Source organism: Cricetulus griseus, chromosome 3, assembly GCF_003668045.3.
Source record: "Cricetulus griseus strain 17A/GY chromosome 3, alternate assembly CriGri-PICRH-1.0, whole genome shotgun sequence".
NCBI lineage: Eukaryota > Metazoa > Chordata > Mammalia > Rodentia > Cricetidae > Cricetulus > Cricetulus griseus.
The window spans coordinates 116,073,133-116,100,307 of record NC_048596.1 but is presented as its reverse complement, the minus strand read 5'-3'; the positions used below and the strand labels follow the sequence as shown (position 1 = coordinate 116,100,307).

Below are 27,175 nucleotides of genomic sequence, written 5' to 3'. Positions count from 1 at the left end.
TGAGAGACTTGGAAGCTGACAGAGATGGACACCAGCTTTCCCCATGTCTAAGTGTGCACTGATACACCAGTAAAATATACACTCCATGTTAAACTCACATACAAGTACCTCTCACATGTACCACACACACTTTCATGCCTGTGATTAATACCTATACCCTAGAGACTGAGCCATACCCAAAATACCCCCAAAATAATACAGACACAAATAATCATATATATGAAACTGTAGACAAATACCCACAAACTCCAGAGAAACACACAAGCTCACAGAAACACACAAAAAACCACACAGCAGAAGCACTCTCAATGTACAAATCCCCAGACACACTTCACCTACACACCAATAAATATACCCCACAAGAGACCACTCCACATTACCCATGCTGTCCTATAGACATACACAGCCCACACAGGCCACTTACAGTCACATACAACAGCCAGATCTAATACATATACAACCTTGACAAATTTGGTCCCTCCAGGCTCATTCACCAAAATGGTCAGGGGAATGCAAGATAGATGAGGGGATCCTCTGACCTCCTGAGGCCCAACTTGGTGGGGTGTGGGGTAGACAATGGCCTGCAGTGGACAGAGCAGGCTCAGTCTCCTTAACTCTCAGTGGTCTCTAGAAGCTGACTGATTCACACCTGGGTGTCCTTGCCACACCCAAAATGCCTCAGGTCCCTGTCAAAATCACACACCCTGGAACATCCCACCCACAAAACTAGTCATGCAGTTTAGGTTTTGATATTGGGAGGGACACTGGGTATAAAACAGAAGAGGAAGAATTGATCTTCAAATGCCCACAACCCACACTGTGCCTCTTGGGGTGAGGTGGCCTTTGCCCCTTTCCCTCCTGGGGAGAGATGGCCCTCATCCCTCTTCTCTTCCCACTACTTTCATTGGCTTCAACTTCCCAAGAGGTAGAGGAAGGGAGAGGTGCACAGCAATGCCCTCAGGCCATGAAATATTCAGCTGCCAGTCAGATCCCTTTACCTTGTACTCATTCTGACCTGACCCCTGATATACTCAGAATTAGCAGACTCCCCTCATGGTGGCTAGAGCCCTCCTGTGTGTCAAACATGACCCTGGGATCAGGCACATCCACCCACCCCTCAGTGGTCACTGGGATCCCTCCCCCAGTCTACAAATCCAGAGACTGCTCAAACTGGGACTCTGTTTGTTTCTGTCCCCACACCTTATCCTGAGCCCACTCCAGGTAGGACCTCAAGCCTTGAATAGTTTACTGTCTCCCTCTACTCTGAGCTTCCTCATCTCCCTTAGTTATACTCTGAATCCTCAGGAGTCCTGTGACCTCTACCTGAAGGCCCTCAAGCCTGGACCCTGAATGTGAGCCTAGTGCTCCTCTACCTAAAGAGCCTAATGGAGCTGGGTTGAGAGTAACAGCCTCTCATTCCCTGACCTTCTCAGCTCTCTGGGGACTGAAGTAAGACACTCTGTACCTTAATGGCTGGCTCTGGGTCTGGCCTTGGCCAACCTCAGGGCAAGGTCCTTCTATCGATGTTTCTGGGGTTGTGTTGTCCTCAGGAGCCTGCAGCCACCGAAGTTCCTCAGGCTTCAGGGCCTGGTACCAGGGTGGAGGCCCACCCTCAGGACCTAGCACAGGACTAGAAGCCTCCTCCTGAGCAGCCCCACTGGCCCCTGGCCTCACTACAGTCCCTGGAAGCTGCAGGAATCGCTGCATCTGGCATCAGGTCCAGCTCCAAGAGACTACTGACCTCGCCAGCAAGCTGGGACTGCTTGTCACTGCCCACTGCCACCAGAAGGCCCGCCCTGAAACTCAGTAACTAGACACTGGCCAGGTGGGAGTCTCTGGTTTCCTTCTCAATGCTCAGAAGCAAAACCACAGGAGGTACAGATGGCTGGGGACAGGGACTGAGCCATCCCAGTCTCTGGGCAGCTGAGAGGGCCAAGGGAAGAATTTTTTTTTTCACTCCAAATCTCATAATCACAACTGAACTCTTAATTTTCTCCGAACTGTGTTTCCCTCTTTCCCAGAAATCTCATATCCCTGCTCACTCTGGCCCAGCCTCTTGGTCCTCATCAGTCCTCCCAAAGCAAATTTGTGTAGTTAATCTTGACTGTCAGTTTGAAGGATATAGAATAATCTAAAAACAAACAAACAAACCCCCCCCCAAAAAAAAACAAAAACAAAAACCAAGGCTTTGTGCTTATCTGTGAGGAATATTTAGACTGGCCTAAGAGAAGTTGGAAGACCCACCCTAAGTGTAAGTGGCAACATCCCATGATCTGGGCACCCAGATTATATAAAAAGGAGAAAGTGGGGGCTGTAAAGATGGCTCAGTGGTTAAGAGTTCTGGCTGCTCTTTCAGAGAGGATCCAGGTAGGATTCTTAACACCCACATGGCAGCTTGCAACTGTCTGCAATTCCAGTTGTAGGATATCAGACAACCTCTTCTGGGTTCTTGTGTGATTCACAGCCATACACATTAAATAAAAAGAATACATTTTTTAAAAGAATTATATCAGGAGAGAGAGAGAGAGAATATAAAGCCGGAGCATTCATCATCTTGGCTTCATGACTGAGGCTGCCATGTGTCAAGCCTCTAACTATCACATTTCCCCAACAGATATTCTCAATTTATGATCTAAAAGAAACCCTTGCTGAAATTGCTTTTGTCAGATATTTGATCAAAGCAATAGAGAAGGAAGCATTATGTCCCCTTTGTCTCCCCTAGTCTGGGTCAGGACATCTTAAACATTTTCTACTGCGTACCTCTTTGTACCTGAGCAATTTTTACAGGACCCCTGTATGCAGGTATATAAAACAGGCATACAAACCAAGCATTTACAGGCAATAAATCCAAAAGAAATTTACTTTAAAACAATGCCTTGGGGCTGGAGAGATGACTCAGCAATTTAGAGTGTTTACACAAAAAAACTAGAGTTCAGATATGGTCCTGTTCACCCTATAACCCAGCACTGAGAGGGCATGGAGAGAGCAGAATCTCTGGGGCCATGGCTGGCTGCCAGCTTAGATGAAATCTGTGAGCTCCAGGTTCAGTGAGAGACCCTGCATCAAAGAAACAAGGCAGAGAGTGACAAAGAAGGATATCCTCCTATAGTTCGCTGCCATGCCCACCCACACATATGTGTGCACATACAACACACACATACACTTCACACACTTACATATGCACACTCACACATACATACAAAAATAATTAGATAACAAACCAGTTATTTACCAAACATAATTTTACCATTCAGGATTAAAGTGAATTTGCATATTAATAAGACAGATGAGTTTGTTTGTGTAGCTCATAGAGACAAACACTAATTTGATACATACTGAAGAATGATGGCAGGACTATGTCAAAAGGCCCTGTTTCTCTAATTAAACCATTATATATCTGTAAGAGTGACAGATTTTGTATGTACAGTTGAAAGTGCTATGGTTCATGGCATGTCAGTCTGCAGGGATAGTCTCCAGTGTGCACCAAGGTGTGTCAGGCAGTGTCAATGTCTGGCCTGATCAGATCACACTTTGTAGAGTGTGAATGTTATATGTTTAAATCACAGGTGCAGTAAAGTTACAGTATGCAGCACAAGCCAGGAACTTCCAAGTTCCATTATGTGTTTGATTTTGATTTAGTTTTCAGGGTTTGTGTGTTCGGAATCCTTTAGTGTTGTCAAAGTTTTTGTGAAGGCTACATTCAGTTAGTAGACCCAGTTGGGACCCGCAGCTTTGATTCAGGCCATCCTCATGCCCAGCCAGTCAACTCTAACATCTCTTTCCCTTGCGTTTTGCTTAACCCAGATCTTTCTTTCTTTCTTTCTTTCTTTCTTTCTTTCTTTCTTTCTTTCTTTCTTCTTTAAGATTATTTACTTTTTATTTCATGTGTTTTGCCTGCATGTATGAATAGACAATATGTACTTGTTTGCTTGGTGTCCAAGAAGGTCAGGAACGGGCATCAGACCCCCTGGAGCTGGAGTTGTAGATAGTCATGAGCCAACATGTGGGCACTGGAAATGGACCCTGGGTCCTCCGAAAGAGCATCAGTGCTTTTAATCACTGAGCCATCTCTCCAACCCCAACTAAGAGCACTTTCACTTCTTCGGTCCAGCCTGAGATCCTTCCAACACACAAATCTGGAGAGAGCACCTGCTTAGGACCCTCATTCATTCCAGCGATTCTAGCCACACCGGGCTGACATCAGAAGAACCTACATTTGCTTTCCTCAGTCCTCCTGGATTTAGGAAATTGAAATGAAAATCCTCATCTTTTTGTTTGTTTATTTGTAGACCTGGCCTTCTTGGAACATACTATGTAGACCAGACTGGTCTTGAACTCAAAAGAGGTCTGCCTTTCTCTACCTCCTGAGTGCTGGGGTTAAAGTGAGCACCATTACACCCATCTTTACCATCTTTTTATCAATGAGAGTTTTTACTAAAATGTTAGAGTCCTCACAGGCTTCATCCCCTTTGTCTCAGGTTTACTCTTCTCAGCAAAGATCTGGAGCCCTGGGATCTGTGACTTCTGCACAGGCTCATAGCCTAACCTTTGTCTAAAATCAAAATATGTGCTCCATGCTGCATCCTGAGCTGTGGTGCCACAAGCCTTTAATCCCTGCACTTGAGAGACAGAGGCAGGCAGAGCTCTGTGAGTTCAAGGACAGCCTGATCTACACAGTGAGTTTCAGGACAGCCAGGGCATCACAGAAAACCTGACTAAAACAAACAACAGCAACAACAACAAAAAAACAAAACAAAACAGCAACCCCCCCAAAAAAAAAGATTCATCCTGTTCTCAAAAATTACACTTTGCTTATCAGTTGCACTGCTTCTAAGGGTTTACTGTTGGCAGCCAACTAAGCATGTGAGGCCTAGCACTGACCATCCTGAGGAACAGTAATAAATTCCAGGGGGACTCCCACTGGGTGTGCTTGCCTGCTTGAATCCCCTTCTGCAGAAGTGAAATTGCTTGTCCCTAGTGCTTTGGGTTGTGTGGTCATTTCCCTGAGACCCCAGATGCGTTTCTAAAATGTGAGTACTTTCCTCCCTAAAATGGAGGATTTCTCACTGTCCCCTCCTGACCCTAAAGGCTGACTTGTCATTGCTTCATTCTTGCTCCCGGTTAGAGCAATCTGTGGTCTCCTGTCCAGGGCTGTGTTACATGACTAGCAGATCTATGCTCTAGGCCTTTTAATAAATGATTGCTATTGAATTTATGAACAATTAAATGAATGAATCAAAGGCAGGGGCTGAACTACAGTCCAACCAAGTAGACTCATAAGGCAATGGGGTGGGATGGGGGAGGGGGAACAGGAGTGAGAATGAGGTGCGAGATGGAGAAATGAATTTATAGGAGGAGCCAGATTCTCTGTCTACATCCTGAGCGGGCTTCCTGGTGTGGCCCAGACACAAACTCCAGTTCAAGAACTCAGAACCCTCCCCCATGGTGTTGAGTTTGGGGGGGTTGTTTTGGTTTCTCTTTGAGCCAACCCACTCAGCAAATAAAAGGCTGCAAATAGGAAAAACACCATGAGCCGGCAGCTGCTCTGTGAGAATCCAGCCTGGCTGTCCCCTCCCCCACTGGCCTCGGGTCCCCTTGGTTGCCTAAGGCCAGAAGGCCTAGCTGCGAGGATCCTGCAGAGAGCTCCGGGTGGGCACGCAGGCTCCCGGGCGCTGTCCATGGTGCCCGCTCAGCAGTCTCCCCGCCTGTGCTTCCATAGCTCACCGCTTATAATCGGAGGAGAAGATCCCGCCGCTCGCCGGGTCGTGGCCATATTCCGGCTCCCCGGGGCCGGCCGAGCCACCCTTGTCTTCGCTGTAGGCAGGGGCGGTCGACATGGGTCTGTGCTGCGGGGTGACTGAGCGGCCGGACTGGGCTGGGGCCGAGGGAGGGGACTCACACCTAGCTCTGCAGAGATGCAATCTGCGCAGCGGAGGCTGCGCGCGAATTCAGCAATCAGGGCCTCACGCCGAGATTCTTAAAGGCACCGGCACCACCCGCCGAGTTCAGGGGTTGGAGTGAGCGGACAGGACACGGGGAGGAGGAGCAGCGCCGGCCCCACCCCAATCCCTCAGAACCCTCTGACATCCATGCTTCTCCACTGCAACTGCAAGCACCTACAGGTCTGTCAGTGAACCAGGCTGCTAGGCTGATGACCTGATGACAGTACAGTCTTTGGAGGGATGCGGACCTCCTGTAACCACCCCTGATCACCTGACCTCCTGGCGTCCGCCCACCCACGCAGTGAAGGAAGGGGGTTACGCTGAAAGAAGGCCATACCCACAGGCACCGGTTGGAACACTGGGCCTTGGAGATGAAGGAATGGTACCTTTCCAACCTCCTTGTCACACAGCCTAAATCCCTCTGGGGGCAACCTGCCTACTAGTTTCCCGGAAGAAGTGGAATTTAAGGGCAGGATGACCCAGGAAGCATCACTAAGTGCATTTTGGGAGCAGAACTGTTCCAGGTGGAGTAGAGAGAACACCTAACATCCTAATATTAAGTTTTAGTAAACACTTTAATGATCCCTACTGAAGCCTGTTCGGGCCCTCTCCGGAGGGCTCATGGTCACATCAATCCCTGGTCAAATCCAGGTCCACTGACATCTAGAAGGGAAGGGAGAAGTAACACACAGACTTAAGTCAGATATAATCTCCAGGTCTCCAGAATTTTGTGATTCTTGGAGCTTTGCTCTCAAGACAAAAAGGGGGGAGGGAGAGAGGGAAGGAAGGAAGGGAAGTAGTAGGTCTGGATGGAGAGATAACCCTAAATTGGGCTGATGTATGGGTTATTATATCTCTTTGAGCTAGAGTTTTGGGCATGGGGTTGAGTGGTTGGAAAACCCTGGCTAGACTAGGAGAAAGGAAGAGTTCTCAAGGGCTGTCTTGAATTGTAGAATTAGGTTCCCTATGTCTCCAATCAGAATTGGTGGGTTGGTTGGAAATGGGTGGAACTCAGAAAGGTGGACTTTGGGTCAATAGAAAACAAAGGGCTCAGGTAGGCCAGAGCATGGCAAACAAGACTCTGTAGGTCTTGCCCTCCCCCATTCCCTGGCCTTGCTAACTGTTAGATTACATTCCTAAAGCTAACCACCAAGGTGTATTCCTTTATTTGACCACTTCCTCCTCCTGAGGCTGGCAACCAAGGTCTAGCTATTAAAGTATTGAAGTCCACCAGTCAAATGCCCTCTTTTGTCTACCCTAATTAACATGTCCAATCAAAATAAACCAATTCACTCTATGGGGGGGTTACCCCTTCCCCTTTATAAACTGCCATTTGCCTATGAGCCCCATCTGCCTGCACTTTATTCCAAGGAAATCCTTTGACCCTCTGGGAAAATATCTCTTCCCCTTCTCCCTTGTCCCTTCCCCCCCTCCCATGTCTTCTGTCCTCTGCCTCTGTCCCTCTGGGGCAAACTATTCTCTTTGGCCTGAGAACATGTTCTTGATGTATCCTTTCTGAAAGTTCTCCTGAAGGAAGAAGAATGATGGGGTTGGACCAGCACCTGGGTAGGAGATTGGTAGTATTCAGTAACTATGTCTGGATCAAAGAACTAGGGCTTGAGGACTCCCTGGCAAGGGCTCAAAAGGGTTTCATAAATAGGCACACCAATTTGTTTCTGGGGACTTGAAACTGGTTGAGTGTACTAGGGGGGAGAGAGGAATGTCTGAATTTTGCTGGAGCAGGTTGGCTAGGTGCATTTGTTAGCAAACTCAGGGGCTGGGATGGGGATATGTGTGCCTAGACTAGAGAGGTTCTTACTAAGTCCATGCCCAACAGGTTCAGTGCAAAGTGCACACAGTTGCTGCTAGTAGGATGATAGGGAGGAGGATCTGAGTCCATAGCTTCTCGAACACGACACTCCAGCTCTACAGGGTTAATGCCACCACGTCTTCGAAGCACACGCCAGAGCCTTCTGGAGCGCTGCAGGGCACGGTGCCCCTGTTTGCACACCACACCTTCACAGTAACCCAGAAGTGTTTGTAGTCCACCATCACCGGAGGTCCTGCCTGTGAGGAGAGCAGGCCCAGTGCAAATCACAGCAAGTATTTCTTCAAACTAAAGTCCCACACCAGACTGCCCCTCCCCCTTTCAGAGACCCATGCTATCATCCCAGTTTTCATCTCAGTGCAGCCTCCTCATGACTGGACAAATTTGTTTTTGCTCACCCTCAAAGTGTATGATCTCTCCGTGGCCACAGTAAACACCCACGTGGGCCCCGAACCACTGTGCCCTAGGAGACTGCAACTTGAACAGGAAAAGGTCTCCAGGTTGAGGTTCATCTTTGTCTAACTCCACTTCTTGGAACTGATGACCCATGATTGCCTCAGTGAAGAACTTGATGGTACTGGATGCCCCTACCAGGGTCTAAGTGGAGAAATATCTCAGACTTCAGGGTGTGTACACAGGAAAAGTCGGGTTATTCTGCAGCTCACAGATAGTAGAGCTGGCTCCCTGTTGTTAAGGGACTCCAGAGGCCTGGCAACCACAGATGCATCTTGTCCTGAGCTACCCTGAAGGACCTCATACTATCCAGCAACTGGGACTTCCTCACCACCCACCCCCTCCCCTGGTTATCCTCTTATCCCCAAATCCTGCCACTCTTTTCTTCCCCCGTCTCCTGGATCTCCTTCCTTATCCGTCTTCCATTCTGTCATTCCTACAAGCAACACTGGATTCTGGGTGTCAGCAGGCACCTGGGTTGATAAAATGACCTGAAGAAACAGGAAAACTTTAGTGAGATCTGGAACAGGGTAGATACCTCCTGTGTACAATAATCTCAATAGCAAACATGCATTCACTCACTCCTTGCTACAATTCTCAACATAGGTATAGTATCCTTATTTTCAGGAGGAAATTGAGGAACGTCCTGTGTCCCATGTACTAAAGAAATACCATGCAATTTTTTTCCTATAAGAAACTGAGAAATCAAATTTAGTTTCTCATCTTTACTGGGAACAGAGGGTTCTGGAAATTTGGAAGGATAATTTCACTGCCATATTTATACCTGAGATTTTGATTCAGAAGGGAGAGAGGGGGAAAAAAGAGAGGGGGAGGAAGGCAGGCAGACAGGGAGGGGGAAGGGAGGGAGGGAGGGAGGAAGGGAGGGAAGGAGGGAGGGAGGAGACTGTTGGAGCACTGCTAAAGGACTTGGGATGAGTGATACTTCAACCCAGCACTCTGAGATCTTTGTGTCCTTGTGTCCTTTGGTCAGCAGTCATTCTCTCTAACATCCAACAAATAGGGAGAGCCCCTTCCTCCTGGCTCCCCATTCATTCCATACCCACTGGGTCAAGCAGAAGTCACAGTTATAGAAGACAGTGCACTGTCTTGGACCCTGTTGAGACAGCTGGCACCTTGCCTGGGGAGGAGACAAGATGAGCCAAGCACTTCTGCTCCATTTACCTGGGATCTGAAGCTCATCTAGGGAGAGAAAAACCAGTCGTCATCACCAGCTACCTCACCTGATCTCCCTGCCCTGGCTGTTTCAGCTGTCTCCCTCTTCTGGCTGCTCAATATCTGTGTGTTTTGCATAAGTCTGCACTAGATGGATGATTACAAGTTGAGAGACCTATGTCACCTCTCCATATGGGACATCAAAAAGTCCCTTCTCTCTCCACCTCAACTTCCTCATCTGTAAACTGGGGACAATAAGGTTGGCCAGCTGGGCATCACCTGACTGCTGTGAATCACTGAGAACTCTTTGTGATAAGGATAATACCAGAGAGCAGGGTTTGTTTATCTGAGGTCTAGTTGGCTCCTGAACTTGCCATTGGCCTGAGCATGCACATTTGAGCACCAAGTGGAGGGCTGGGGAAAATACCTCTTTCTCAGTTCAGAGGAGAAGAACAATGGGTCCCAAAGGCTGGTGGCCTCCCTGTGATCCCTGCCTCAGTGATCAAAAGGGATCACTCAATTGGAAAACCCAGACTCTCCCTCAAATTTCCCATAGGGGAAGGGTGGAGAGGCAGTCTGGCTGCCATCAGTTTGGCCTTTGCCCTTTCAAACAGGGTTCCAGGCCCATGGCTGATGTTCCACCTATAATGAACAATAATACTTATGGCTAAAAGCTATATGAAGGCCACAATTAGCCCTAGCAACAATGTCATGCAGATCCTACTGTCATTTTTATTTGGAAGGAGGGAAAATGAGGCTTGGGGAGGTTGTTAAGGTTACATCTAAAAAGTGATAGAACCAGTGTTCAAACTGGGATGATTTGACTGAACCAGGGTATGGGACTGCCTCTGGAATGCTGGGACCTCTTAAATGGTTCGTGGAATCCTACCTCCAGCCCCCACCCCCAGGAAGTATTGCCCCTGTTTTCTTCCTGACTAGAGAAGCAGCTACCCTTGCATTTAGCATTCATTCATTTAGTTATAGTAAAAGACCAAGAGCAACACCCCGGAACCACCAGAACCTTGGAGACAAGTTTCTCAATCCCATGGCCCAGGGGCTGACAACACTGCCCAACCTGTTGGGGATCCTGGCTTGGAGGCCTGAGCCCTTCTTCACCCTGGCTATCAGAAACAGCAGTGGTAGGGAGTCCCTGTGACTTGCTTTGGGGTCACTGCTCCCAGCCAGGGATCTGCAGCTAAAACAAGGTCAGAGTGGAAGCCCACCTCTTCTGACCATCCCTCCCTTTCCAGAGGCTCCAGTCACTGTGACCCCACCCAAAAATGAGTCCATAATGTAAGCCACTTACCTTGTAGTGACCACACTTCACTACTCGTGAGACCTTAGTCTTCTGTGGCCAGAGGAAAGAGGGCAAATTGGCCAGGGATCTGGCAGATAAAAGGGACTAAACAGGAAGTTCTGGGGCCAAATGGGAGCACCACTGTCCTACCCAATCCAAACAAGGCAGCAGCACCTCTGTTATGACCCTGAGGGCAGGCAGGAAGCCAGAGCCTCAGGGCTGGGGTCCAGGTAGGTAAATGGTGCCTCCTTCCCCATGACTGCCTGATCTCCTCAGCACCTTTTCCTCACTCTTCACTGGCCTTAGGATACTCAAGGCTTAGTCTCTACCCTGTCTTGGTCAGAGAACAAGAGCTAGCTTTCTATCCCCATGAACTTACTGAGGTTTGCTCTGCACCCTTGCACATGTATTCTGCAGGTTCAGGTGTAGTGTTCTGTAAGCATGCACTAGGTCGAGGTGGTTGACAATATTCTTCATATCACCGCTGACCATATGAACTTTAATTTCTTTTTTGCACCATTTTCTGTCAGTTCAGAGGGATGGTAAGACATCTTGCTATGTACAGGTACAGTATTATCTCCCTTTCATTCTGTTAGATTTTGCTCTGTGGAGTTTGAAACCCTTATTACATATAGAAACATTTTACAATTGCTACATCTTTGGATGAACTGACATTTGTTATGAATATCCCCCTGTACCTCTGCTAATGCTTGAGCTGAAGTCTTTAGTTAATGTCATGCTTGCTAATTGCATCTGTGTGTTTTTTATCAGCCACTTGCTTTCCTTTTCCCCATTGACCTAAAGGCTATTTGTGTCTTTACATTTACTTTTGATTTTGAGATGGGAGTCTCACTTGTTTCTCAGGCTGGTGTCAACTCTAGGCTCCAGTGATATTGTCATCACAGCCTGGTGAATATCTGAGACCTTGGATACACACCATGTGCCTGGCTCTATGTCACTGTATTTAAAATACATTCATAATAGAATATAATTGGGTATTCCTTTTAACTCACAGATATTTAATGTGGTAATTGATGTGGTTAAACTTTGGTCTGCCATTATTTACTTGTTTTTCCCATCTGGTGTGTGTGTATGGGTGTGTATGTGTGTGTGTGTGTGTGTGTGTGTGAGAGAGAGAGAGAGAGAGAGAGAGAGAGAGAGAGAGAGAGAGAGATGTGTGAGTATGTGTGTTGTGTTGTTTGTGTGTGTGTTTGTGCATCTATGTGTGTGGTATGCATGTGTGTTCTTTTGTTTTCCCTTCCTTGTTTCCTTTTGGCATATTTGAATATTTTTGTTATTCATTTTAAGATGGGTATAGTAGCACACACCTGTAATCCCAACACCCAGGATGCTGCAGTAGGAGGATTTGAAAGTTTGAGAGCAGCCTGTGCTTCATGGTCAGCTCCAGACTTGCTGGGTTACATAACCTGTGTCATGTAGTAAGAGCATGACTCAAATATATCTATTTGAGATATAACTATCTTCTGGCATTTAGCTCCAGTTCTCCATCTTATATAGTAAGTCTCTTTAGAGATTACAATATAACTAGTTTTCCAACTGGCCAATTAGATTAACCAGTCAGGTTTGGTGCTAATAATAACCACCTTACACAAACTACTTGGTTATAGAGCTTGGAATTGCACATCAATGGATAAGCCATCAGTACTGTAGGTCTGCCACCACCATCACTGCCTGTCTTTTATGATATTTTTGTCATATATACACTAAGCAACCCACAGGACAATTTTATAGATTTTTCTTTAAACTGTAGTATATTTTAAGAGAGAATAAAGATGCCCCTTATAGTTACATGGGTGCAGGTCTAAGTGTTTCTCTAATGCTATTGCCTTTAGACAGATGAAATTCCTTCAGCATTTCTGGTAGAGCAGTCGGCAGATGTGAACCATCTTAGTTTTATATGAAAACAACATCTTTGTCTTTATTCATCCTATCGGATACAGAATTAGGTTTTAACATTTGCTTTTTACCTTTTACATTGACTCTTTGTGGATTTTACATCATTTTTCCTGATCCCACTCACTTCCCTGTTCCCTTGCTTCCACCTTCTACCTTTGCAACCTCCCTCTCCCAAAAACAAAAACAAAAAATTTTTTTTGGTCTTTCCAGACAGTTTCTCTGTGTAGCTTTGTAGATCAGACTAGTCTCAAACTCACAGAGATCCGTCTGCTTCTGCTTCCTGAGTGCTGGATTAAAGGCATGCATGAACGGAAAACAAAATTTAAAAGTAGAACCAAAACAAACAAACTGAAACCAAAACGCCAACAAAAAATCCTGGCATGGAAGCTGTAGTGTGGCCCAGTGAGTCACACAGTATACCCTGTAGTTCATGTAATGAGTCTTATGTTTGATTCCAGGCCTCTGACTTCTGCTATACCCTCAATACTGGGCCCTCACTGGGGCTCCTCTTGGACATCCTATTGTTGCCTTGTGTCTTGGAGACCCTGTAGCTGTGGATCTGTAGGTCCAGTCCCTTCACACACTCCAGCAGTGCATAGAAGAGGTGGATGTTGGGATGCACTACCTTGTAGTCCAGGTTCTGGGCCGGGATGGTAGCTGGATAGTCAGCCTGCCAGCTTTCCCTTATGGTCACCACCCAGGTCAGAGCTTGCCAGCACTGCCCTGGCTAGCTCACCTAATATAGCCAACAGTAAGGAGCTGGGCCAATTCTCCTGCTCTCACTCCCTAGAGGCCACCTCACCCACACTCACACCACCAGAGCCAGCTCCTCTGTTTTTATGCCCCCAGGTTCAGTCTCCTGCCTGTTGCAGGCAGCAAGAGGTGCTATTTCCCTTTCCCTTGCAGTCCCAGGGCATACCAGGGAGAGGGCAGAGGCAGCTCTCCTGCTCTCAAGCCTACAGTCCCAGCTCATCTGAGCCCCTACCAACAGGGTCAGCTCTAGTGTGCAGCGCAGGTGAGGTGCTATACCCGCTCTCCCATGTGCTGCAGCTGCTGAGGGCCAGGGCCAGCTCCCCCACCCTTGTGGCCCTGTAGAGAATTTTCTCCATGGCTCCTGAACTTCATCTTTTCAGGTGAGAAGTCAATGATGTGCACTATTGAGCTTCACAGAACATGTTGTCCTTGGCTGCCTTCAGGCTTCTCCTTATCTTTGCTTTCAGTGGTTTGATTGCGACATGTTACCTTTGTGTTTACCTTGTCCCCATTGTAGCCATTTTAATGTGAAGTTTGTCTTTCACCTTTTCCTTTTATCCCCTCACATTTTCTGCTCCACTTTCTTCTCATCTAAGGCTCCAATTAATAATATCACTCTAGGGGCTGGAGAGATGACTCAATGGTTGAGAGCACTGGCTGCTCTTGCAGAGGACCAGGGTTCAATTCCCATCACCCTCATGACAGTTCACAACTGTCTGTCACTAGGGGGATCTGACATCTTCACACCAATGCACATAAAATAAAGTTAAATAAATCAGTAAAAAAATAATATCACCCTAACACTATTCAATGAATTATTTTACTTGGAGCCAGATATGTATTGGCATTTTTTTTTTAATTTCATTTACCTTTTCTTACAGCACCCCCACTTGCTACTAAAATAATTCTTAAGAGTTTTTAATTTACTTTTAATTTGCAATTTCTTATTGTTACTGGAGGTTTTCTTAGTTTATTTTTTATTTATTATTTTTTTCACAGCTTCTCATTATGTACCCCTGGCCCAAATAGAACCCAATATATAGATCAGTCTGGCCTTAAACTATTTATTGTCAATCTTCTTCCTAAACATATAGAACAAGGAATAGTAACATTTAAAAAGTATACCATGTCACATTTAAAAGCAAGCTCATTAGACATAGATTTCCCAGCAGAAATTCTAATGGCCAAGATGGAACTTAATGAAATGCTTCAAGTTCTGAAAGAAAATGACTTTCAAACAGAATTATCATACACAATGGTTTGATTTGGGAGGAGAAGGATTTGAGTTGGGAGGAGAAGGGTTTCCCTTTGGAAAAGAGAAGTGAAAACCTTAAAGACAAGCATAAACTCAGGAATTCATGGCATTCACCAGCATTAATGAAGATGCTAAGGGAGTCCTACCCCCAGAAGAGGAAGACAGAGCAACACAACTACAAGGACATTCTGTATTTCCATGTCTTTCCTGAGATCACCGGATTTTCTGCTATTGTTTCATTAAATAGGTTTTCTGTATCTTTGACCTGTAGCTCTTTTCCTGATGGTATGCTGATGAGGCAGATATTTGCCAATTCTGTTAGTCAGTTTTCCATTTCTGAAACAGATTTTTAAGAGAAAAAGCCTTATTTGGTGTGTGTTTCAGAGCCCTAGGACCATGGTCCATATGCTGCTCCCTTGTTTGGGGACCAGCAGTGAAGCAGTACATCACAGTAGAAGGGCATGGCAGAGAAGAGCTGCTCACCTACTGTGACCAGGAAATTGTGACAAAGAAAGAGGCCACGGACAAAAGATAACCCTCAAAGATATGTGTCCCCACCACACTGCCCAGTGACCTGCCTCCTCTAACCAGGCCTCCCTTCTAAGTCATCTATAAACTCCTTGGTGGATTGATACACTGGTAAGTTCAGCATACCTGGACCAGTCATCACTCTTTGTCCAGCTGCAGATCTGACAGTCAGGACAGGAGCCTTCTAAGTGGACACTTCCTAGTCAGACTGTAATAATTTTTTAAGCTGCCCAGGGATCTCAAATGTCCTCTTCATTCTTTCTTGGGATTTTGGTGTTTTTTTTTTTCTATCTAAACATATTATTTTGAAAGAAACAATTTGAAGCTCCAATATTATTTCTTTACTTGCTATAGATTGTTGTTGATGTTTCTCAGCTCATTTTTATTTTATTTATTGCTTATTTAATTTTTGGGTTTTTTTGAGACATTGTTTCTCTGTGTAGTCCTAGCTGTCCTAGAAGTCACTCTATAGACCAGATTGGCCACAAGCTCAGAGATCCACCTGCCTCTGCCTCCCAGTGCTGAGATCAGAGGTGTGTGCTATCCCTTCTGGCTTCAGCTGATTTTAAAAAATCTGACTCACTAAACTTTTAATTTCAAGACTTTTGATTTTTTTGTTGTTGTTTGTGTGTTTGTTTTTAAAAATCTCTCTTTACTAAATCTCTCATGTACATTTTGAATTGCTTTCCTAAATCAATTTGACTGTTTATAATTATTTTTGTAAACATTCTTGAGCTTTTTAAAATATGCATTTGAATTCTTTATCATTTACTTTGGTATCTCTGGAATCTGTTACTATAGATTTATGAACTTCATGAGGTAACTGTAATATTTCTTATTCTTTCATATTTGTTGTGTTTTTATGTTGAGATATACATCTGTTTAGAGGACTGTTTTCCAAGTCCTTGGGAAGTTCTTCTTAGACAATGGTCTCCCTAGATGATGTGTCTTGGGGTATGTCTAATCTCTCTGTGGCTTCTTGAGTTGTCATCAGTGGGTTTTAACACAATTTGTATTACATTACAACCCATTTTCTCTTTGAGCCTTGCAAGACTAGTACCTTTCTGGCACTGCAAGTAGATGTGGGGAGGCAACAGAACATGTGTGCTCTTCCCTTCGTGGTCACAATAGAGTATAGTTGGGGATTTCCATGGACACTTGATCCTGCCTCTATGACTCAAAAGCAGTTCTGATACTGGCTCCACAAAAGGTAGTAAATGCTCAATACTTTAATCCTCTGATAATGGTGCAGTTTCCAGTGTCACAGAAATTGTTGCAGACCAGGATTGCAGATCCCCCTCTTGGCACTCCCTCATGTCCAGTCTTCTCATCAATGTATGCCCTGACAAGCATGATGAGGATGCCTGTAGATGAGGTGTCTGCAGCAGGCGGCCCCTTCAGGATCTAGAACCTGCTGCTAGTTTCCATTTGGTGTCATACAGTCTGCAACCCTCTCTATCCCACTCCAATTCCCTTCTCATCCACCCTCTGTCCCAACAACTCCCACAGAGCCCACAGGACCCAGAGTGGGTCCTGAACACATGCTCAGCTGGGCTTTATGGACATGGTGGCCACATTCTGGAGCACTACATAGTGCGTGTCACTGTGGAAGAGATGGGTCACAGGGTTCTGAACCCCTCAACTGGTGGAGGGTGGTGGGTGGGAGAAACAGGTTGGCCAAAGAGTTGGGAGGATTGAACTGTTGGGAGGAGAGTGGGCTCTGGCTGAGAAAGGAAGGACTTGGGATTCTAAGGACAGAGACAAAGACCGAAGAGGGCATTAGGTCCCCTAATGGAAAGACCAGACACTATTCCTGGCTACTACCAACAGATCTTGCTTCCCTACCTTTGGGGGAGGGGTAGGGTAGCTGTGTCAGGAACCCGGATGTCCTGTAACAGTTTCCTCTGAGATTGAAACATTACTTTCTGCAGAGAAGCTCCATATCTTCCAGAAGACTCTGAAACTAACCAGATTCACTAGACCCCTCCCGACCAGACAGAGGAAACAACACAGACTGAGAGTCTCTCTCAGTCTAAAAGAAGCCTCCAAGGTCAGAGGAGCTAAACTGCAAAGTAGACTTTCAGCCAAGCAAGCTGCAAAGACTGAGACCAGACCAGCTGACTGGAGGAAGCAGAAACCACCCAACTGCCTGGAAGAGGTGTAGAGCAGAGTCACCTAGAAAGGACACTTCAACCTGTTGACCTGTCCGCAGGCTGTGCAGTGTGCTCCAGGTTCCCAGCTTTTGTGAGCTGTCACCATGCTGGGTGGACCTTGGTGATGCAGCTGTCTTGAGTCATCCGTGCTCCTGTGAGTGACCCCTCACCCCCAGTAAAACGAATTGGTTCACCCAGTTGGACTTCAGAGGTGTCCGTACTTCAGTCTGTTGTGGATTCCGTATCTGGAGTGAGCAGATGCGTGTGTTGCCTCTCTCCAGGAAAAGTTTTGCCAAACATCACATGAGGGCACCACCTCTTGGCTCTGGGTGCTGAAACCTGACACATAAACATGCATGACAAGGAGCAGCTTTGTGTGGGAAAGCATGGAAAACTTCACACTCATCTTGGGAGTCAGCATCTGTCTGTGGCTGCAGTGCCTCCAGGAAACACAAGCTGCTCTCCCACAGTTCACCTTGCCACACCTCTCGCCCAGTAGCCCATCAAAAGTTGCCCTTCTTCTCCAGTATTTAGAACCCGTGTGTGGGTTTCTCCTGTTCAGACGGCATCCCATCCATGTCTGCTAACAGCATGCACTCTACTGCTACAATCTCAGAGCTTAGCCCTAACTTCCCACAGTGGCAGTAAACCAGAGGTTCTCAACCTGTGGGTCACAACCCCTTTGGAGGCCAAATGACCCACAGGGGTCACACATCAGATATCCTGCACAGCAGATATTTACATTATGATTCATAACTAGCAAAATTAGAGTTATGAAGTAGCAACGTAAATAATTTTATGGCGGGGTGTCACTACAACATGAGGAACTGTACTAAAGGGGTGCAGCATTAGGAAGGTTGAGAACCACTGCTGTAAACAGATAGCTACTAATCCTGCAGAATGGCAGACAACAAGAGTGCTGGAACGATAAAGGAAGACAGATGTCACCCTGATTTCTCAACTGGAGAAGAAAAAACACAAAACCAGGTGTGAAAATGATAGTAATCCTTGGGAAAATTTTGGAATTAAATTTTAGTGTTGTGGTTTAAAAGCATTTATTTAAAAAGCAGGAGCCTGTAGTTTCTTAGATAAATTGTATCGTATCAACTGTTTGTAACATGAAAATTAAATGACCCAGAGACAGATATTGAGGTTCAAGCTGAGGATCAGGGAAAGGAAAGCAACCGGCTACTAGAAAGGGTGGGGTCACACATGAGCTCTTCTCCAAGTCTCAGACTGCTGTCTCTCCTCAGTATGCTGCAACTTTTTCTGGTCCTGTCTTAAATACCTGGGACTAAAGGTGTGAGCTCTGTTACTCTTTTAGACTGATTCAATCTTGTGTAAGCTTGAGTGTCCTTGAACTCAGAGACATCCGTCTGCCTTTGTCTTCCGAGTCCTGGGATTAAAGGTGTGTGCCTGGGTTCTGTGGCTTGTGGCTGACTTTGCTTTCTGAATCCTCAGGTAAGCTTTAATAAATTATAAAGAACATATCACCATAACCATTGAAACCTGGCCTGTTGATGACCCCTAACTGAGAATCCTAGTGATAGTGGATACATAAGCCCAACTGTCCATCTCCTGTGACCAGAATTGGTGCCTAGCTCAATTGTCACCAGAGAGGCTTCATCCAGCATCTAATGGAAACAGATGTAGACCCACAGCCAAACATTAGTTGGGATTCAGGGAATCCTGTAGGAGAGGGAAAGGAGCCAGAAGGGTCAAGGCCATCACAAGAAAACCCACATAATCAACTAACCAGGGCTCATGGGGCTCTCAGAGACTGAACAGATAACCAGGGAACCTGCATGGGACTGACCTAGGCCCTAAGTATATATGTTACAGTTGTGTAGCTGGGTCCTCTTGTAGGACTCCTAAGAGTGGGAGCAGGGGCTGTCTCTGACTCCCTGGCTTTTGGGATCCTATTTCTCATACTGGGTTGCCTTGCCCAGCCTTAATGCAATGGGAGACACTTAGTCTACCTGCAACTTGATATGCCACATTTTGTTGATATCCATGGGAGGCCTGCCCTTTTCTGAATAGAAATGGAGGAGGAGTGGATGAGGGCAGGGCATAGCATGACTAATAAAAACCCAGAAAGAGATATATTGGCGATGAAGCTACAGATCTGAGAAGCAAAGCAGCTAATCTCTAGAGACTTCTCACCTTTGCCGATGCTTAGACCAAAGGGTTGATCCTTAGACTGCTCCTGACTATACTGCTCCTCAGACTGCAATGAGTTCCTGTCTCTTCCCAGCCATAACATTCCTGTCTCTGCCTCCTTAGTGCTGGGATTAAACGTGTGAGCCCTGTTATTCTTTTAGGCTGATTCATTCTCCTGTAGCCCGGGGCCGCCTTGGGCTCACTGAAATCAATGTGGCTTAGTCTCCTGAGACCAGGGATTAAAAGTGTGTGCCTGCACTGCCCTGTTTCTTTAGCTAACTAGTGTGGCTGGCTTTGCATTCTGATCCTTCAGGAAATCTTTATTAAATCATAAATAATATGTCACTGTGGGGGTGGGGGATAGGAGTGGTGGTAAGGTTGGAGGAAGGGACTGGGACCAGAGGAGAGAGGGGAAACGGCAGCCAGGATGTAAAATAAATGAATAAATACATTAATTTGTTTTTTTGGCCTGCTTTATTTTTACTATGCTTTCTTTGAAAACAATCATAGGGACAAAAGGAAATCTGTTTTCATTTGGGGAGAGGTAACTAGGCTGGTAGATGCTAGCACTCTGGCTCTTGATTTCAGCAAGGCACTCTGGGAGTCTCTTATAACACTTCCTGCATAGCCTTTGGCCTCACATAATCATGTGACATTTTAGGAGCAAATTTGGGCATATTTTATCCCTGTATCATCATAGCCTTTTCACAGGAAGGGTGTTAAATTCCTTTCTCCTTGCTTTCAGGATCTTCCAAAGTACGACAGAAAACTACTGCCTGACTGTGCAGTTCTATTGTTTCTAGGAATTCCCTATTTACAATTACTTTTTAGGTGACCTTGTTTATGCAATTGAAACATCTGATATTTTGATTTTTCTTCAAACCTCTGGAAATCGCCTCTCGTATTCAAGCATCACCATGGTTATGGGATATTGACTGGATCTTGGATCCATTCCTCCATTGCTGATCTTGCATTTAGTGGCCCAATTACCCTGTCACATTTTGCATTAGCATTTTCAAAGCCAGAGATTCAATTATTATTGTCTAGCTTCTGAATTTGGTATCATTCCATTTACTACTGAAGTCAATCTTTGTAAAAAAAATTAGTGAAGGTTTCTTTTGGGCCCTGTATAATATTAGTAAATGACTCAGTTTTCTTTCCTAATTCTTCATTCTGTCCCAAGCATTCAAAGCTGCTCCATGACATAAAGCCATAGTGTGTTCATCATATATAGATTGCTTTTGTACATTAGCTTAATCTCCGTCTCCAAAAAGTTGGTCTTGGGAGATTTCCATACCACTAGTCCTACTAGGTCTTAGCCTCATCTTTCCATCAGGTCCTCAATTGTAATTGAGGACCAGACTCCAACACTGCTATAACCAAGTCTCTCCAGTCTTGAGGGACAATTCTATTACAAGTTAACCCTGAGCTTCATATCTGCTTCACACAAGGTGAATGCATGCCATATAAGACTATTACTTCCTTGACGCTTCTTAAATTTCCATTTCAACAGGAATTCTTTCAACTCTTGCATAGCCTTGAAATGTCTATTATTTGGCAATTACTGTAAGGATACTGGATAAATTAAAGTTGGTTGTTTGAAAACCTTAGACTGTTCCTCTAACCTTATAATGCAACGCTAAAATTGGTTCACCTTCAAATTCCTCTGTCTGGGTCTTAATATCTCTATCACCTGTTTTCAATAAGTTTTTCCAAAACTTCTATCTTAGCACTCATATTAATCAACTGTTTTAGTAATAAAACCTATATAATGTTTATAATTGACATTACAAAAATCCCATCTAATTATCCCCTCATTTAATTGTTCCCTTTTCAAACTATCTAGTGTATTATCATACAGAGACCTAACTCCCTCCATTGTAATAGTGTATCCAAATTTTTTTAATGTGGGAAAAAACTCTCTTTTAACTATTTCGTCATTTTAAGAATTCCCAATAGTCTTACCAAATCTTCTGCTGCTGCTGATTCAAATGACAGTAAAGTGTGAAGCTGACTGCTGTTGTATAGAACAGTAGACTGAATAGGTGTCAGGAAGTCACCTAGTGTGGCAGAAACCTGAGGAGGGGTTTGAGGGAGTACCCACAATTCATTGGGAGAGGGAACTTGCTGTCTGAAAAAACGCACACAAGGGATCCTGGGGAAGAAACATGTGAGGCAGGAACTGCCTACAACAGAGCTGGCTGGTGGTGAGGGCCTAACTCTGGCAGTGTATTGAGCCCATCCATATGTGGAGTTGACTACAGAGGCTGCAACAGAAAATGTCCCAAACTTGCTCAGAGGATAAGGGAAAAAGAGAGGAGAACCTAGCCAGTGAGGCGGTGATTGTGGCCCCTCTGTGCAGCTCCAACAAGTGTGAAATTGACTGCAAAGCCACAGGAAAGCAGATTTTTCATGAATTCTAGACTCAAAGTTAGAAGACAGATGTAGCACAATCTTAATTACACTTAATAATAAAGAAACACAAAGTCAAACACTAGGGGGTGAAAGCTGAAGGATCACAGGAGCAGAGCAGTCAGCCATTACAGTTCTTACCTCTCCAAAATCCTCCGACTAAAAAGGGCCGAGCTCCTGTCTCCTCCTGCTTTACATTCCTCTCTCCTCACAGTCACATCACTTCCTGTCTTTCTGTATAGACTTCCAGGTCTCTATGGTTAACTAATGGCTACATTCAGCCTCTGATCTTCAGGCAAGCTTTATTTGTTAGAGTAAAGGTAACCACAGCTACCTTTAAAAGTTGATGTATTTTCAGAACAAGTGGACCAGACACCATTAAAAATGACTCAGGTGATCCAGCCTCCTCCCACAGAAGCACTCTCAAAGCACAAACCCCCAGAAGCACTTCACCTGCACACTTACAAATATATGCCACAAGGGACCACTTCATATCCCCCATTCTGTCCTATAGACATACACAGCCTGGCACACAGGCCACTTACAGTCACACACCACAGCCATAGCTAATACACATACAACCTTGACAAATTTGGTCCCTCCAGTCTCATTTACCAAAATGCCAAGGGGAATTCAAGATAGATGAGGGGATCCTCTGACCTCCTGAGGCCCAACCTGGTAGGATGTGGGGTAGGCAATGGCCTGCAGTGGACAGAGCAGGCTCAGTCTCCTTAACTCTCAGTGGTCTCTAGAAGCTGACTGATTCACACCTGGGTGTCCTTGCCACACCCAAAATGCCTCAGGTCCCTATGAAAACCACACATGGGGGCATGCCACCCAAACAACTGGTCATGCAGTTTAGATTTTGACATTGGGAGGGACACCAGTTATAAAACAGTAAAGGTAGAATTGATCTTCAAATGCCCACAACCCACACTGTGCCTCTTGGGGTGAGGTGGCCTTTGCCCCTTTCCCTCCTGGGGAGAGATGGCCCTCATCCCTCTTCTCTTCCCACTACTTTCATTGGCTTCAACTTCCCAAGAGGTAGAGGAAGGGAGAGGTGCACAGCAATGCCCTCAGGCCATGAAATATTCAGCTGCCAGTCAGATCCCTTTACCTTGTACTCATTCTGACCTGACCCCTGATATACTCAGAATTAGCAGACTCCCCTCATGGTGGCTAGAGCCCTCCTGTGTGTCAAACATGACCCTGGGATCAGGCACATCCACCCACCCCTCAGTGGTCACTGGGATCCCTCCCCCAGTCTACAAATCCAGAGACTGCTCAAACTGGGACTGTGTTTGTTTCTGTCCCCACACCTTATCCTGAGCCCACTCCAGGAAGGACCTCAAGCCTTGAATAGTTTACTGTCTCCCTCTACTCTGAGCTTCCTCATCTCCCTTAGTTATACTCTGAATCCTCAGGAGTCCTGTGACCTCTACCTGAAGGCCCTCAAGCCTGGACCCTGAATGTGAGCCTAGTGCTCCTCTACCTAAAGAGCCTAATGGAGCTGGGCTGAGAGTAACAGCCTCCCATTCCCTGACCTTCTCAGCTCTCTGGGGACAGAAGTAGGACACTCTGTACCTCAATGGCTGACTCTAGATCTGGCTTTGGCCAACCTCAGGGCAAGGTCCTTCTATCGATGTTTCTGGGGTTGTGTTGTCCTCAGGAGCCTGCAGCCACCAAAGTTCCTCAGGATTCATGGTCTGGTACCATGGTGGAGTCCTACCCTCAGGACCTAGCACAGGACTAGAAGCCTTCCCCCAAGCAGCCCCACTGGCCCCTGGCCTCACTACAGTCCCTGGAAGCTGCAGGAATCACTGCATCTGGCATCAGGTCCAGCTCCAAGAGACTACTGACCTCGCCAGCAAGCTGGGACTGCTTGTCACTGCCCACTGCCACCAGAAGGCCCGCCCTGAAACTCAGTAACTAGACACTGGCCAGGTGGGAGTCTCTGGTTTCCTTCTCAATGCTCAGAAGCAAAGCCACAGGAGGTACAGATGACTGGGGACAGGGACTGAGCCATCCCAGTCTCTGGGCAGCTGAGAGGGCCAAGGAAGAATTTATTTTCACTCCAAATCTCATAGCCACCATTGAATCCTAAATTTTCTCAGAACAGTTTTTCCCTCTTTCCAAGAAATCTCATATCCCTGCTCACTCTGGCCCAGCCTCTTAGTCCTTATCAGTCCTTCCAAAGCTAGACTGTCAATTACAAGGATATAGAATAATCTAAAAACAAAACAAAACAAAAAAACCAAGGCCTGTATGTTTCTCTGTGAGGAATATTCAGACTGGTCTAAGAGAGGTTAGAAGGCACCTAAGTGTAGGTGGCAACATCCCATGATCTGGGCACCCTGGCTGAATAAAAAGGAGATACTGGGAGCTGTAAGATGGCTTGATGGTTAAGAGTCTGGCTGCTCTTTCAGAGGACCCAGGTTCAATTTGTAACACCCACATGGCAGCTCAAAACTGTCTGCAATTCCAGTTGCAGAATATCAGACAACTCCTTCTGAGTTCTACAGGCACCAGTTACTTGTGTGGTTCACAGACAGGCATGCAAGCAAAACACCCATACACACAAAATAAAAAGAATAAATTTATAAAAAGTATTAGAGAGAGAGAGAGAGAGAGAGAGAGAGAGAGAGAGAGAGAGAGAGAAAGAGATGGGGGTGTTCATCTGTAGGCTGTGAATATATGCTTCTCTTATTGGTTGAAGAATAATGTTGTTTTGGTCAATGGACAGGTATGATGTACCCAGGCAGGAAGTATAGGTGAGGCTATCATACTAGGAGAATTCTGGGAAGAGGAACTCGGGGAGTGAGTCTCCAGAGAGACACCATGTAGCTGCTGAGGAAGCAAGAGGCTTGGACATTCTCAGGTAAGCTGAGACCAAGTAGAGATACATAGATTAATAGAAATGGGTTAATAATTAAGAGAGTCAGCCAATAAGAAGCCTGAACCATCTGGGAAACAGTTTATAATTAATATTAGCCTCTGTGTGTTTATTTGGGACTGGGTGGTACAGAAACTTCCCTCTATGAAACAAAGACAGACAGACACAGATAGATAGACAGACAGACAGACAGACAGACAGATAGATAGACAGATAGAGAATATGAGGCCCCAGCATTCATCTTCTTGTCTTCATGACCTTGGACTATTAATCTATGAGCTAAAAAAACCCTTGCTGAAATTGCTTTTGTCAGATATTTGATCAAAGTAATAGAGAAGGAAGCATTATGTCCCCTTTGTCTCCCCTAGTCTGGGTCAGGACATCTTAAACATTTTCTACTGAGTGCCTCTTTGCACCTAAACAATTTTTATAGGACTCCTGTATGCAGGTATATAAAACAGGGATACAAATGAAGAATTAACTGGCAATAAATCCAAAAGAAATTTACACTAAAACAATGCCTTGGGGTGGAGAGATGACTCAGCAATTTAGAGTGTTTGCATAAAAAGACTAGAGTTCAGATATGGTCCTGTTCACCCTATAACCCAGCACTGAGAGGGCATGGAGAGAGAAGAATCTCTGGGACTAAGGCTGGCTGCCAGCCTAGATAAAACCCGTGAGCTCCAGGTTCAGTTACAGATCCTGCATCCAAGAAACAAGGCAGCAAGTGACAAAGAAGGATATCCTCCTGTAGTTTGCTGCCATGCACACCCACACATATGTGTGCACATACAACACACACATACACTTCATACAAGTGCATATGCACATCCATATATGCATATAAAATCATGAGATAACAAACCAGTTATTAAGTACACATAATTTTGTCATTCAGGATTAAAGTAAATTTCATACTACTAGGCACGGGCTTGTTCGTGTAGCACCACAGTGGGGAGATACACATATTTGATACATGCAGAAGAGTGATGATAGGACAATATCAAGAATCCCTGTTTTGTAATTAAACCATTATATTTCTGTAAGATTTTGTTTGTACAGTTGAAAAGTGCTGGGGTTCATGGCATGTCAGTCTGCAGGGATAGTCTCCAGTGTGCACCAAGGTGTGTCAGGCAGTGTCAATGTCTGGCCTGATCAGATCACACTTGTAGAGTGTGAATGTTACATGTTTAGACTCACAGGTGCAGTAAAGTCACAGCAGGCTGCACAGATCAAACACTCCCAAGTTCCATTTGTGTTTGATTTTGATTTAATTTTCAGGTTTTGTGTGTTCGGAATCCTTCAGTGTTATCAAACTTTTTGTGAAGGCTACATTCAGTTGGGAGACCCAGTTGTGACCCACAGGTTAAACAGCTTTGATTCAGGCCATCCTCCTGCCCAGCCAGTCAGCTCTAAAGAACATCTCCTTCCTTTGTCTCTTTCTCAACTCAGACCTCTTTCTATTTTTTAAAAAAGATTTATTTATTTTTTATTTCATGTGTTTAGCCTGCATGTATGCATGGGCATCATGTACTTGTTTGTTTGTGTCCAAGAAGGTCAGGAACGGGCATCAGACCCCCTGGAGCTGGAGTTGTAGATAGTCATGAGCCAACGTGTGGGCACTGGAAATGGACCCTGGGTCCTCTGAAAGAGCAGCAGGTGCTTTTAACAACTGAGCCATCTTTCCAGCCCTGACCCAGATCAGATCATTTTCACTTTCTTCAGTCCAGCCTGATATCCTTCCAACACACAAATCTGGAGACAAGGGACCCTCAATCATTCTAGTGACTTCCAGCAATTCTAGCCACACTGTGCTGATATCAGAAGAACCTACATGTTGCTTTCCCTAGTCCTCCTGGATGTAGGAAATTGAAATGAAATATAACTAATTGTTGTTTATTTATTTATTTATTTTTCATTTGTAGATGTGGCCTTCTTAGAACATACTATGTAGACCAGGCTGGTCTTGAACTCAAAGAGACCTGTCTTCCTCTACCTCCTGAGTGCTGGGGTTAAGATGAGCACCATTGCACCCATCTTTACCATCTTTCTATCAATGGGAGTTTTTATAAAATGTTAGAGTCCTCACAGGCTTCATCCCCTTTGTGTCAGGTTTACTCTTCTCAGCAGAGGCCTGGAGCCCTGGGAGCTGTGACTTCTGCACAGGCTCATAGCCTAACCTTTGTGTAAGATCAAAGTGCTCCATGTTGCATCCTGAGCTGTGGTGGCAAATGCCTTTAATCCCTACACTTGGGAGACAGAGGCAGGCAGAGCTCTGTGAGTTCAAGGACAGCCTGATCTACACAGTGAGTTTCAGGACAGCCAGGGCATCGCAGAAAACCTGTCTAAAACAAACAACAGCAACAAGAAACAAAACAAAACAAAACAACCCCCCCCCAAAAAAAAGATTC

The 27,175-nt window shown here is 45.4% G+C and overlaps 2 protein-coding genes across 4 annotated transcripts in view; both read right to left on the bottom strand.

Annotated features, from left to right (window-relative positions):
• Window positions 1-5,837, bottom strand: part of Ap3b2 (adaptor related protein complex 3 subunit beta 2) — a 35,724-nt gene extending 29,887 nt beyond the window's left edge. For all 3 annotated transcript variants that reach the window (XM_035441366.1, XM_027408288.2, XM_035441367.1), the window contains exon 1: window positions 5,725-5,837. In XM_035441366.1, the coding sequence (XP_035297257.1) occupies window positions 5,725-5,837 (113 nt within the window). The remainder of the gene's footprint in view (window positions 1-5,724) is intronic.
• A 1,944-nt stretch (window positions 5,838-7,781) lies between these two features.
• Window positions 7,782-9,423, bottom strand: LOC100773783. The gene is given in 4 exon segments (XM_035441558.1): window positions 7,782-7,891; window positions 8,169-8,367; window positions 8,697-8,714; window positions 9,406-9,423. Coding segments are annotated over 4 exon segments (345 nt in total).
• Between the last annotated feature and the right edge of the window lie 17,752 nt (window positions 9,424-27,175).